The 14,368-nt window shown below is 39.1% G+C and overlaps 1 protein-coding gene across 2 annotated transcripts in view; it reads left to right on the forward strand.

The window, feature by feature from the left end:
* RAP1B (RAP1B, member of RAS oncogene family) overlaps positions 1-14,368 on the forward strand; it is a 42,571-nt gene that overhangs the window by 15,420 nt on the left and 12,783 nt on the right. For both annotated transcript variants that reach the window (XM_055118390.1, XM_055118389.1), the window contains exon 2: positions 13,810-13,892. In XM_055118390.1, the coding sequence (XP_054974365.1) occupies positions 13,836-13,892 (57 nt within the window). In that variant the 5' untranslated portion in view covers positions 13,810-13,835. The remainder of the gene's footprint in view (positions 1-13,809; positions 13,893-14,368) is intronic.

The raw sequence follows: 14,368 nt of genomic DNA on the forward strand, positions 1-14,368 counted from the left end.
GTATTTTTCAGATTTTTGGGAGGCTGACCTGGCAATACTCAGGAAATTTAGGGGCTCCACTTTCCTGATTCTGCATTCCAGCACTCCTGGTGGTGCTTGAAGGGCCATATGGGTGCCAGGGATCAAACCTGGGTCACTCGCATGAAAAGCAAGCACCTACCCACTGTACTGTCTTCTCCAGCTCCAGTAATAATTGATAAATCTGCTCAGAAGTTTGGAATTACATGATTGTGTTCATCTGATTATTACCAAGTTCTTTTGACATTTGAATTGGTTGATTTTATTTGGGAATAAGAAGAGAACACAGTAGTCCTCTTTAGCTCCTAAAATACTACTTTTTGGAGTTGGAGGCGGAAAGGAGAAATCAAGTATATTCTCTTGCAAAAAGTGTTTTTAGAGGGAGACGTGATGTCACTTGACTTCAGGAACCAGTGTTTAAGTGTTTTTACTTAGCCCTTTTTAATTTAAGATCACAGGATTTCAAACTGGCTGTTAGTGAAGTGTGATGTAGCTAAACAACTTAAGGGTAGGAAAATTACTTGAGTGATGCTTTGGAAAATTTCAACCTAGCTATTGGTAGACCTGTGGCATAATATTTTAACAAAAAGGAATTATGCTTTTCAAATGTCACATACTACTTTTCTAGGATTTTATTCTGACCATATCCAACTCTCCCATTCGTTACTGAGATTGATTTAGGAACTAAATCAGATAAAGGATTTAGGAACAGGTGTTTTTGGAACCTGAAAATCAGTGATTTGCTGCCCCAACACTATTCCCCTTTCAAAACAATTTCTTTTCTTTTTTTCTTTTTCCTTTTTTTTTTTTTTTTTTTTTTTTTGGTTATTGGAATTAAGTCCCTACAAGGCATATATAAGAACTAAATTAGTTTGCTTTTCTATGTGTCTGTGTGTCTGAGATCAAACTCAGGACTTCATATGTACAAGAGCTGACTACATCCTCAGCCACTTACTTATGCAAGGCGTGTATTCTAGCTCTTTGAGCTTTCTCCCCAGTCCCCTATGTAGCTCATTTTTTCTTCCTTTGGGGAAGGCAGGGCAGGGGGGAATGTGCACTACACCTGACTGCTCAGGAATCACCCCTAGCAGTGCTTAGGGGTTCATATGTGTGCCAGGGATGGAACCAGAGAGAGAGAGAGAGAGAGAGCTGCATGCAGATTCCTAAACCCTAACACTATCTCTAGTCTATTGATCATTTTTATTGGAATATGTGACATGTCAGTAACTGATGTTAACTTAAGTGGCAGGTTACTTTTTTTTTTTTTTAATTGAATCATCGTGAGTTAGTTACAAGCTTTCATGTTTGGGTTACAATCACACAATGATCAAACACCCATCCCTCCACCAGTGCACATTCCCCACCACCAATATCCCAGGTATACCCCCCTTTCCCACCCTCCCCCTGCCTCCATGGCAGACAATATTCCCCATACTCTCTCTCTACTTTTGGGCATTATAGCTTGCAGCACAGACAGGTCATCATGTTTGGTCCATTATCTACTTTCAGCATGCATCTCCCATCCCAACTGGTTCCTCCAGCCATCATTTTCTTAGTGATACCTTCTCTATTCCATCTGCATTCTCCCCTCCGCTCAAGAAGCAGTCTTCCAGCTATGGGGCAATCCCCCTGGCCCTTGTATCTACTGTCCTTGGGTGTCAACCTCATGTGATATTATTCTGTACTCCACAAATGAGTGCAGTCCCTCTATGTCTGTCCTTCTCTTTCTGACTCATTTCACTTAGCATGATACTCTCCATGTTTATCCATTTATAAGCAAATTTCATGACTTCATCTCTCCTAACAGCTGCATAGTATTCCATTGTGTAGATGTACCAAAGTTTCTTTAACCAGTCATCTGTTGTAGGGCACTCGGGTTGTTTCCATATTTTGGCTATTGTGAACAGTGCTGCAATGAATATATAGGTACAGATGTCATTTCTTCTATGCTTTTTTTGCATCCTCGGGATATATTCCCAGAAGTGGTATTGCAGGGTCATATGGAAGCTCAATTTCTAGTTTTTGAAGGACTGTCCATATTATTTTCCAGAAAGGCTGGACCAGTCGGCATGCCCACCAACAGTGAAGGAGCGTCCCTTTTTCCCCACATCCACACCAGCACTAATTGCTTTTGTTCTTTTGAATGTGTATGGCAGGTTACTTATAACAACTAACTCATTGGTGGTCTTTTAACTTAAATAGTTCTTCTTAAGAATTGAAGTCTTGGTTTATAGCCTATTCTTCTAATTCAAGAAACATTTCTAAGCCAACTAATGGACAAAGTTTGATCCTCAAACTTAGCCCAATGCCTTCTTAATTTACTAATATTGAACTGACCACATTTAATTAAAGTCTCTAAAATTGTCTATTGATAATTGGTTTCGTCTTTTTAAAATACAGGGTTGCTGTCATTTTTTTTATTTTTAAATTTTACTTTCATAAAGTTGTTCACAATAATTGATTACATTCAGTATTTTAACACCAATCCCACCACCATTAGTTTGAATTTTCCTACCACCACTCAAGCCTACTCCACAGGCAGATGCTAGATGAATTATTTTGTATTACTTATTATGAATAGTATGAGATGTCTGTAAGGGTCTATCACAGTAACTGAAAAAAAAGTTTTTTAAAAAAGGCTATGTGCTTCTGAAATTCTGAAAACAATAATTGGGGTCTGGAGATATCTCTGCAGGGAGCTGGGATTCTGTTCTGTTCCGAGATTCATTTGTGAGTCTCTGGATCATGGCCGGTAATGTGCTTAAGTGGCACCTGGAGGCAGTTCATGGGCGTAACAGCTACGACTCCTGAAGGGCAGGAAGATGGGAGGGGGTGGCCAATTCCTGGCTCCTTGGGGTCTGGAGTTTCCAGTCACTGGCCTGCATGCCTGGGTTTTTCAGTGGATTCACTGTCTGTGTCGGGGGCTCTCAACGAGCCTGTGAAGATAGGCTGTGAGGGCGGCGGCGGTTGGATTCTGGAGCCACCCCAGTTCATTTGGACCAGGCCTGGAGGTGCGATACTTGCTCCCATCTGGCTCTCTGTCATTTAAACATAATTCCATTTCAAAAACCAAATAAGAAAACAAAAAAAAAATTAAACCAAATAGGTAAACTTGCTTGCTTTTGAATAATGTTACAAGCTTTTTTTCATGTTTTGTTAGTGGACCAATAACAAAGTTGTTTATTTTGCAGTGTTAGGGGTTGAACCCAAGGCTTCATATATTCAAGGCTAGCGTTCTGCTGAGCAACTTCCCTAGCCTAGAAGTCATAGTTTCTTTGGTTTTGTGATTTAATTTTATCCAATTTAGAATTTAAAGTCTTTGGGGGTTGGAGAGATTGTATAGCGAATAGGATATGTGCCTAGAATGCTGCCGACCTGGGTTTTATCCCCAGCACCTCGTATGGACCTCCAAGCACTGCCAAGAGTAATTTCTGAGTTCAGAGCCAGGAGTAACACCTGACCTGATGTGGGCCACAATCCCCAACCCCCAAAAAAGAATTTAGTCTTTAAAGATAATCTTGTATTCACTTTAATGCTTCACTGGAAGTCTGGTGACTTGTGGTTCTCTAGGCCACGTTTTTGGTGATGGAGGTAGAGGCTGCTGTTTGAGCCACACCCAGCAATTCTCAGGGGATATTCCTGAGTGTGCTCAGGAGTCATTCCTAGAAGTATTTGGGATACCATATATAGTGCCCGCCATTGAGTCAGGGTTGTCCACCTACAAGACAAGCACCTTAACTCCTGTACATATTCTCTCTCTCTCCCTCCCTCTCTCTCTCTCCCCCATTCCCCCACACACACATTCTTTTTGCGTGTGTAAGTAGAGACTTCCACTTCAACCTCTTCTTTTTACATTTTACTTTTCAGTCATTGACATTTGCATTTCAGTCTTAATCTCCATACCAATGTATATTATCCTCTGTGCAGTCTGTGTATTCATTTGCAGTGGTAGTTGGCAAGAAGTAGACCTTGTGCCTACGCCCTAAATCTTGAGTTAAAAAACTAATTCTGTGACACAGTTCTGTCTGGCTTTCCAGTGAAAAGAAAATTGTGGAAGGCTTTTGCATCTTGCTTAAGTGAATGCCCAGTAGTGGTTTTTCCCAGTTGTGGGTAGTTTGTGAAATTTCCCTATATTACTTTCAGCTTTTTACTTTCTAATCTTAAATGTGTTACATTTGAAAGACAGTAAGTCTAAATCATTTGTAATAACAGATCATCATCATGAAGCTAAGAATAGTATATTTGCATTATTAAGTTTACTACCAACAGTTACATTTTTCAACAGTAATAAAGAAGATGAATATAAACTTAAAATATGTTTACAGTTCTGTCCATGTTATTCTTAAAAACCTAGTATATAAGGGGAGTGATAGCACAGCGGGTAGGGCGTTTGCCTTGCACGCGGCCGATCCGGGTTCGATCCCCGGCATCCCATATGGTCCCCCAAGCACCGCCAGGAGTAATTCCTGAGTGCAGAGCCAGGAGTAACCCCTGAGCATCGCTGGGTGTGACCAAAAAAAAAAAGAATATATATATATATATATATATAAAAACCCAGCAGGTAAGTTGCTTGCCTTACATGCTTGGGTTCAGTCTCCTGGTGCCCCACTTGGTTTCCCAAGCCTGCTAGCTTGGGTCCCTGAGTGCAGAGCTAGTGGTAAGCCCTGAGCATTGCCAGGTATGGGCAAAAACAAAAAGCATAGTATATGTAACAAAACTATAACAAAACATTTTAGAATTGAAAAATTGTGTAGTTCAGAAGTTTGAAGGGGGGAAAAGACCTGCCAGGGAGATAGCGTATTCTTTGCTTGCAGACTCTCCAGGTTCTAACTTTGGCACTGCCCGATCTTCTGAGCACTGCAAGGAGTGGCCCTAAGTTCAAAATGGAAAGAAAGAAAACTGATGGTCAGATTTCAGATCTGTTCTTCAGATAGTTTCTTTTGGCTATCCACAGTTTTAAGAATTTGAATGATTTTAGCTTTTAAGCATTCACTCTTTCTGGCCATGGTCCATACTCTTTCCTAATGTTAACAACACCTTACAACCCATGTATGAGGCCTGCCTTTGTTTATATAAAATTCTGTAAATTGGGGGGGAAGTATTGAAGTGGGAGTAGCGTCATAGGCATTGAGCACCCACACTTATGTTTCTGGCTTTGAAGGGACCATAAACAGTGTCAGTGTTAAACCCGCTTTAGCAACATGTAAGGCAAGTGCCGTAACACCCCCTCCCCAGTACTATATTTCTAGTCTTGCCAAATTACACAACTTAAAGTAGAAGCAGATCTTAACATTGCTTTTTACAGCTTGTTGTCATCTCTTGAAATCAGTACAACAGAGTATGTAAGAAGTCTTAAAGTAAGTAATCAGCAAAGTAGATGAAGGTACAAGATCTGGAATGAAAGATCTACGACAGTCAGAAATGATCAAAATAAAGAGCATGGTAGGTGATATTTTAAAAATTCAATAAAAGCTCTGAATAGCAGATTCACAGCAGTTGAGTAAATGATTAAGGAGCTCCAAGATGGGAAGAAGGAAATCTCTAGAAAACAGCAGGAGGTGGAAAACAGTCTGAAAAGAAATGAAGAGCATCTTAAGAGAACTATAGAATTAGCTCAAGAAGAATAATATAAGAATCATTGGAGGGGCTGGAGCAATAACACAGCAGGTAGGGCGTTTGCCTTGCACGTGGCCAACCCGGGTTTGATTCCCAGCATTCCACATGGTCCCCTGAGCACCGCCAGGAGTAATTCCTGAGGGCAGAGCCAGGAGTAACACCTGTGTGTTGCCGGGTGTGACCCAAAAAGCAAAAAAAAAAAAAAAAAAGAAGAAGAATCATTGGAGTCCCTGAAGAGCAGAAAGGCAGATGTGATAAAGGAACAATCAAGAAATCATCGATAAGGGTTTTCCAGTGTTGAGAATTATAGGCACCAAGATCTAAGAGGCCTGAAGAGTCCCAGCAAAAACTAGAAACTATTTCTAGTTGGGAACTCCCAACTAGAAAAACTCTTAAGACACATTATACTCAGAATGAAAAAAAGCCAAAGGTAGGGAGGCAAGCTCAAAAAAGGAATTTACCTACAAAGGAAAGCCTGTAAGACGTATCAGATGAGATTCTCCAAGCCAGAAGAGAATGGAACAGTATAGTAGAAAAACTCAACAGAATAAACACCTCACAAAGAATATTCTATCCAACTAGATTTTTATTCAGATTAGAAGGAATAATACAGGGGGCTGGAGCAATAGCACAGCGGGTAGGGTGTTTGCCTTGCACGTGGCCGACCCCGGTTCAATTCCCAAATTCCCAGCATTCCATATGGTCCCCTGAGCACTGCCAGGGGTGATTCCTGAGTGCAGAGCCAGGAGTAACCCCTGTGCATTGCTAGGTATGACCCCCCCGCCCAAAAAAAAAGAAAGCCAAAAAAAAAAAAAGGAATAATACAGAGCTTAATGAAAAGGCAACAGCTTAGGGAATTCCTGTCCTTGAAACCAGTTTTGCAAGAGTTAAAAGAGCTTCTTTAAAGGACAGAACAAACTTCCTGACAAGTGGAATTGTTTCTGGCATTCTCTATGAGTGCATATAGTTGCCCTGTACTGGGTTAAGAAAGGTATGTTCACTTCCATCTTGCTAAGGGATTCATTTTCAGTAATGAACAACTTACTTAAATTGCTTGTTTTATGTATGATTAGTTATTTTTAGATTCAGAGATCTTTTATTGTTACCTTTTACTTATTAACACAGACACTTAGCAGTATCTATAATATATTTCCTGATATAAAACCAATACTCTCTTAGGATAAAACACTTTTATACTATTATAGAATTGAATATTCATATTTTCCCATTTAAAGCTTCTTAATTCTCTTTATTCTTAATAAATTTTACATGTGTAGGGTTTTGCCTGTTTCATGGAAATGCTAAAATATATTAGCATAGAGGTTTTTTGAGAGGAGTTTTATAGTTTTATAAGTCCTAAAGTATTGGTGTGCAACCTGTTAAAAAAGAATGATCACTGTGACCTTAAATAATGTGAAAATATAAGATAGATGTCTTACTGACACTGTCTTCCTGAGGACTGTGTGCTATTTGCTAGTCAGGAACATTCTGTTGTGTATGGGTATTTAATGTTCTGTTGTGTGGATGAGTATAAAATAGTTTTATGTGGCCTCCTGTATAGACTTGACAGAAAATATCTCTGAGACATAAATTGAGTAAAAGGAACAGTGTCAGCAAAGAAGAATCTAGTCTGTATAACAAGTGGATAATATTGTAGAAGATTGTAATCTTAAAACCTTTTAAAAGAGAAAATGGAGCCAGGAATATGTGTAACCCAAATGAATGTGCCATCACCACAGCTGTGTGATCCTCCCCTCTTCGGTCATTGCAGCAAGAAGGGAAGTGTAAAAGTAAACTGGACAAATTGGAGTTTGGGGGTAAAACATTCTTACACTATGGGGAAGAAAAAAAATAACTAGGTGACCCAAAGTTGGGGGGGTTGCTTGATTTTTTAGCAACAAATTCAGCAAAGTGAAGAGTTGTTTGATCAGGAGTTAATTAAAATTTAGATGATTTATCTAAGGTACAATAGTAATATTTATCGGTAAAACTCAAGAGTGAGAGAAATAGTACAGTGGGTAGGGTGCTGGTCATGCACATTGCCAGCCCAGGTTCAATCCAGCACCTACAGGAGTGACCCCAGAGCACAGAACCAGAAATAAGACCTGATACAGCTAGATAAGGCCCGCAGAACCAAAACTAACTTTATTCGAGATAAATAGGAATATTTCTGTGTAAAAGTACAAATACTCCCAAGTTTCTTCCTAAAAGTAGTATAATTTTCATTGTTTTAGGATTTCTCAATGATAATTCTTAAAAGCTAACTTAATTTTTCTTCTCTTCCCTTTTGTTATAGAGATGACTGGGGTTCAGGTTGGCAGTCCTCACACATGCAGTGTTAACCAGGGGTGACACACTTTAGTAATGGTACTAGCAATACTAGCACACCTTTTGATTCCAGTGCTCACACGTGTTTGGTTGCAGTTTAATTTGAAAACACTGTTGTGCTTCCAGTAAACACAGGTATCACTGGGATCACACTGGGCATGTGTGATAGTATTGAGGATGGCATTTACAGCCTCACTTAAGGAATGCAGGCACCCCTGAGCTATGTCCCTGAACCCTAGTGTTTTGATAGTCCTTTATAAACTTGATTATTATCTATAATTTTCCTAGCTTTGGGGCCACACCCAGCAGTGCTCAGGGGTACTCCTGGCTCAAGAATTAACTCCTGCCAGTGCTCAGGGGACTATATGGGATACCAGAAATCGAACCCCTGCCAGCCATGTACAGAGGAAGCACCCTACTCTGTACAATGGCTCTGACCTCATCTGTAATTTTAGATCATAAGGAAAGCAATGTGAAGCACTCTTCGTATTTATAGTTGTGTTAAGTGCCTGACTTGTAGAAGTTGTTCTGCTCTTTTTTTACTGATGAAATACAAAGTGTAAAGTGCCACTATTAACAACACTCTGAAACTCATTTAAGTATAAGTTATATTTTTGCCTGTTTCATCAAAGGGAAGTGAGGATTTAAAATGACTCTCCATAAGATAATTTAATTGATAAGTCATAAATTAAAGCTTAGTGCAAATAATGTTAATTTGCATATTAGCCTCATTTTTGTTGATTTATTTCTCTTTGAAGATAACTTCCAGTCTGTCACTGTCGTCCTGTTGCTCATCAGTTTTCTCGAGCGGGCACAACTAACGTCTCCATTGTGAGACTTGTTACTGTTTCTGGCATATCAAATACGCCACGAGGAGATTTCCAGGCTCTGCTGTGCGGGCAAGATACTCTCAGTAGCCTCTCCAAGAGGGGTGAAGGAATCGAACCCCGATTGGCCACATGCAAGGCAAACGCACTACCGCTGTGCTATCGCTTAGGCCCAACTTCCAGTCTGCATCTAATTTTGGTTTTTGGTTTTGGGGCCACACCTGGTGGTGATAATCAGAACCATATGGGGTGCCAGGGATCAAACCCAGATATGCCACATGCAAGGCAAGCGTCTTACCTGCAGTACTTTTGTTCCAGCCTTGCCTTTGTTTTTTTACAGATAAAACTTTTTTAAAATAAGGAATGACATGAGACTATAAAATATAAATCAGCAACATCTGTATTGAAAAGTAAAGCTAATATGTTTACAATGACCAGTACATACATGAGATACAACATTCAGCCAGGATTTTTGTCATGTGTTCTGAGTGACCCATCTATAACATTTTCTAATAGTGTTGTTCCCTTAATTTCTTCAAATTTGTTAAGATCTTGTAGTTTTTTTTAATTATAAAATAGTTCTAATTCTTCATCCCACTTCTTTAAATGTAGTAATATCTAAAGTCAGTACAATATTAATAACTTGAATATAAGGTACCCTAGTTTTATTTTGTGTGTGTTGTACATGTATATTGTTACTGTTTGGGGCATATCTGATATGCCACGGGGAGCTTGCCAGGCTCTGCTGTGTGAGATTCTACATCAGTCTCTTCCGGGAGCTTTGTTTTATAGTATCTGAATCTTGGCCGTTGATAGGATTGCACAGCACCAGGAGCAGTTTGTGGGTCTGACTGCCTAGCTACTGGAAAATGGGGGATCTGGGTGGAGGAGGCCCAGTCCTGAACCAAGCAGGCTTCGAGATCTCGGCCCCAGGTTCCGCATACCTGGGTTCCTCTGCCAGTTCCTTCATGCGTAAGGCTCATCCAAGCATGCGGAGAGTTGGGAAGGACGGGTAAAGAGGCTGCTGAAATCTCAGGGCTAGGACGATTGGAGACATTACTGGCGCCCACTCTAGCAAATCGATGAACAATGGGATGACAGTGATACATGTATAAATAAGATTTGGGTTTGTTTTTTTTTTTGTCTTAGCTCTTTTTTTCTATTGGTGGGGGAAGGGGAACTTCAATTGTGTATGTATTTACTGTGGCATGCCAGTTAATGTTTTTAAGAATTTACATCCTTTGCCTCCTTGTTTACCATAGTCTAAGTATACTTTCCAGCATGTTAATATAAAGACAAATGGTGTTTTAATGTAAAAGAAAAAAATATTTTAAAAATATTTTTTGTAATGCACTTAAGTTATGTTTATTTTTTAACTTATTGATTGACATTCTGTGATTTATAATTATGTTGTAAATCACAATTATATTGTTAATGATATACACTCATATACACTATATTATTACATTATATTATTATATTACTACATTATTACATAATATTGTTAATGATATACACTCATATACACTATATACATTCATACCTCTCAGAGAGCCCGGCAAGCTACCAAGAGTAACCCGTCCGCACGGGCAGAGCCTGGCAAGCTACCCGTGGTGTATTCGAAATGCCAAAAACAGTAAGGATAGGTCTCATTCCCCCGACTCTGAAAGAACCTCCAATCGTTGGGAAAGATGAGTAAGGAGAAGCTGCTAAAATCTCAGGGTTGGGGCGAATAGAGACGTTACTGGTGCCCGCTTGAGTAAATCTATGAACAACGGAATGACAGTGACAGTGATATCCATAGGTTTCCATTTCTTAGAACAAAAAAATCTGATTTAGTTTTTTTCTCTGACTTCTTAACTTCATACGATTTTAGAAAATGCTGAGATAATAAATTATTAAGATTACTAAATTACCAAGTTTACATCTTAAGTTTCCTATTTTAGGTCTTAGCCCATTTATAGAAGATGATATGTCTGCCTCAGAAACTAGATTTATTTTTAGGTTTTCTAAAGTCAGTTTTTATCTTGTTCCTATCAAATCACTTTTATTTATAATTTTAAATTGTGACAAATCTATACTTCTGACTACTAAAAACTTCAGGAATAGAGTATTTCCTAAATAGATTGTAGACACAGAACTTCTTCCTAGAGAAGGTAATAGTTTTGACAATTAAGAAGGAGCTCATTAAGAGTCAAGAAAATGGGGTAATTAATTGGGATGAGTCACATTGGAAACTTTCTAGGTGGTAGAAGTGTTTTAAGTCTTGGGCTGCATTTGTGGTTCTGTGGTTATAAGGATATGAGGATATGCAAAACATGCCAAAATTCATTAGCTGTGATGCTCACAATTTATCTTACAAAATTTCAAGTATTACTAAATAAAACTTAAAAAATATTTTTAACGAGTAGAGTGCAAACAAATTCTTGGGGGTCCCTGACAAAAGGGCAGTAAGGTGTTGCATAATAAATAATTTCACAATTACTGATCTTCTTATGTGCTCACTGAAGATTTTATAAGCGACTCACAGTGAAGTTTGGGCCCTCACTTTGTTAAATTGGCCACTTTGTTACCATTTATAAAATTAAGTGCTTGGGATTGGATTTAGTTCTTTCATGAATTGGATTAGAGGTTTATCAGGCCTATGTCTCCATTTCTTATTTAATGACTGGAAGCAAGACAATACAGGATATATAAGTGAGATACTTTGTACAAAGTAAGATGCTAGGGACAAAAAGAGATAGTTTGCACAGAGAGAGAGAGAGAGAGAGACTTCATACAAAACATAGGCCCAAATAGGTGAACTAAAGCAAAGCAAATAACAGGATTAAAAAGCAAAAATGCTGCCAATTAGTCCGCCTCCAAGCTAAAAACTAAAGGTCTTCTCTCTTTACACAGACCTGCTTGTTATAACAGATGCTAGAATAACAAAATAAATTTATTATTGTAACTGATGAGGTTGCATCATTGATAGATTTTTAAAACATCAAATTGAACACAGCAGCCCTATTCTTTTTTTTTTTATTTTTCTTTTTGGGTCACACCTGGCGATGCACAGGGCCTACTCCTGGCTTTGCACTCAGGAATTACTCCTGGCGGTGCTCAGGACCATATGGGATGCTGGGAATCGAACCGGGTCGGCCGCGTGCAAGGCAAACGCCCTACCCACTGTGCTATCGCTTCAGCCCCAGCAGCCCTATTCTTTTTAGAGAATAATTCGGAATAATAGAAAGCAAGGGTCTTAGATCAATTTTCAAATAATTTGTTGATTAAAAAATCAACAAAGCCGAAGGTCTGTCTTTCTTAAGAAAAAACTGTGTTGGTCACATGCTGATCAAATACTGCTTATCTTAGAGGATTTTAAGAGATTTATAGCTGATAGAGTGATGGTACAGCTTGTGAGGTGCCTCCCTTGTATATGGCCAGTCTGAACTTGATCCCCTTATGGCCTACCAGAGCCAGGTGTAAGCCCTGAGCACTACTGGGTGTGCTCCCCCCAAAAAAAAGGTAGTGGAATGGCAAAAATAATGTAGATCAACACAGATATGTGCCTTTGGATGATGTTTGCATTGCATAAATAACAGAATTGTCACCCAAGTAGCCTCTATTTTTTTTTCAGAATTTTTTTATTTTTTCTTACATAATAATCTGTTTGACTTTTTATGCCATACAAAGTCTTGGGTGCTTTTGTATTTTAATTTTGTCATCATGAAATTATAAAATTATTCATGATTGGGTTTCAGGCATACAGTGTTTCAACACCAGTCTCTTCACCAGTGTCCACTTCCTTCCACAGTCCCTACCCCCTCACTTCTTTCCACTCCCACCCCTGTAACTTCTTTTTAATAGGTCCCCTGGATGTTGCTAAAAGGCTGAGCCTAGGAAGACTCAGCTCAGTGGTATGGTCAGGTGGTGGCCTGACTGTTCAGTAATTAGGGTCCGTGCTTTGGAGTTCATGGCTGGGTGGTGCGGCGGGGCACCAGGGCCATACCCAGCAGTGCTATTGAGGGACTGTGCAGTGCCAGAAATCAGGCTTAGGACCTCACACATGCTTAAGGCATGTGTCCTATCACTTCTCGCCAAAACCCCAGTCCCAGTAATCCTCTTCTGCTCTTTCATGGTACTTGACCACTCAGAGTTTTCTTTCTTTCTGCCTTTGATTCTGCCCGTTTTCAGGCTCTTCTTACCTCCCCACACTTGAGGAATAAATATTTGGTCTTCATGCTCTGCCAACTCCTGTGCTATTCATGTATCTCAGGAGTACGCAAAAAATATTTTTTCTGTAAATACCAGAGACTATTTTAGACTTCATGGCAGATAATCTCTGTTGATAGCTTTTTACCTTTGCCATTATGGCACAACTATAGCCACAGACAATATTAAAAACTAAATGGACATGGCAGTATTTCAGGCAAAAATATGGGAATGGCCCTAGCATCGCTCAGGGGTCCAGGATCAGACAAGTGCTCCTTCATACTTGGGGATCACCAGGTATCTGAAAGCACTGGGGAAGTCAGTGAAAATTCATGTACAAAAACAGGTGGTTCACTAGATTGGTTTGCAGCCTTATAGTGTTTATGATATTTATCTTTGAGTTGCTAGTGCAATACAGACAAAACTTTTGTGTGTATTCCTGTATTTAGTAGGCACTCAATTACTTGTGACTGAAGATTGCAGATTGCTCATAGTGAGTTTGCAGTTGTTTGCTCTTTTGGGTTGATTTTCGAGAAATGGTGGGTGCTATCTTATAACCAGTAGGATGCCCCTTCTTGCTGTGTATCCAGCCACTCGTCTACCCAACTGCAACCCCCCCCATTTTTTTTTTTTACAAAAAAATGTTTCTGTACTAATGTAATTTATGATAAGGTTGAAGGTCATGTCCAGAGAAGTTATTTATAGAATGCTGTGTTTTACTGATTTTTAAATAACTTTTAAATAGATCTGCTTGATTCGATACATTATACGTAGTAGCATATGACTACAAAGCTATTACAAGGTTTTTTTTTTTTCTTTAATTCAGGTACTAGCATTTGACACATTTGCACCATGCGTGAATATAAGCTTGTGGTTCTCGGCTCAGGAGGCGTAGGAAAATCTGCTCTGGTAAGTCACTCTATCTAAGATGATTGCTTTGTGACATATTTTTCTGAGTGTAGGTTTTGATTACTTTTTATTTGTTTTGGTGAAATCCAATAGTAATTATAGAACAATTTAATATTTTTCTTATAATTTTAGCCCTTTTAGTTATACCTAAATACATAACTTCTTGGATGTGTGGCATACCTAGTAGTACTTACAGAGTATTCCCCACTCTGTTCGGGAGTTGTTCCCTTGGTGATGCTTAGGGCCCCTATGCTAAACCAGGGATTCAGACAGATCAGTCACGTGCAAAGCCCCTGCACTATCTCTTCAGCCCTTTGGCAGGACAAATAATTTCTTTCTAGACATAAGATTTCAGAATATGTCATATGTTCCATATGACATAAGGCTTCAGAATAGTTTGGGGTAAGCATAGATGTTAAGAGCATGTAAATGTTTATCTGCATTTCAAAACTATGTAGGAATGAATTTTGGACTTT

This window comes from Sorex araneus, chromosome 10 (assembly GCF_027595985.1).
Source record: "Sorex araneus isolate mSorAra2 chromosome 10, mSorAra2.pri, whole genome shotgun sequence".
NCBI lineage: Eukaryota > Metazoa > Chordata > Mammalia > Eulipotyphla > Soricidae > Sorex > Sorex araneus.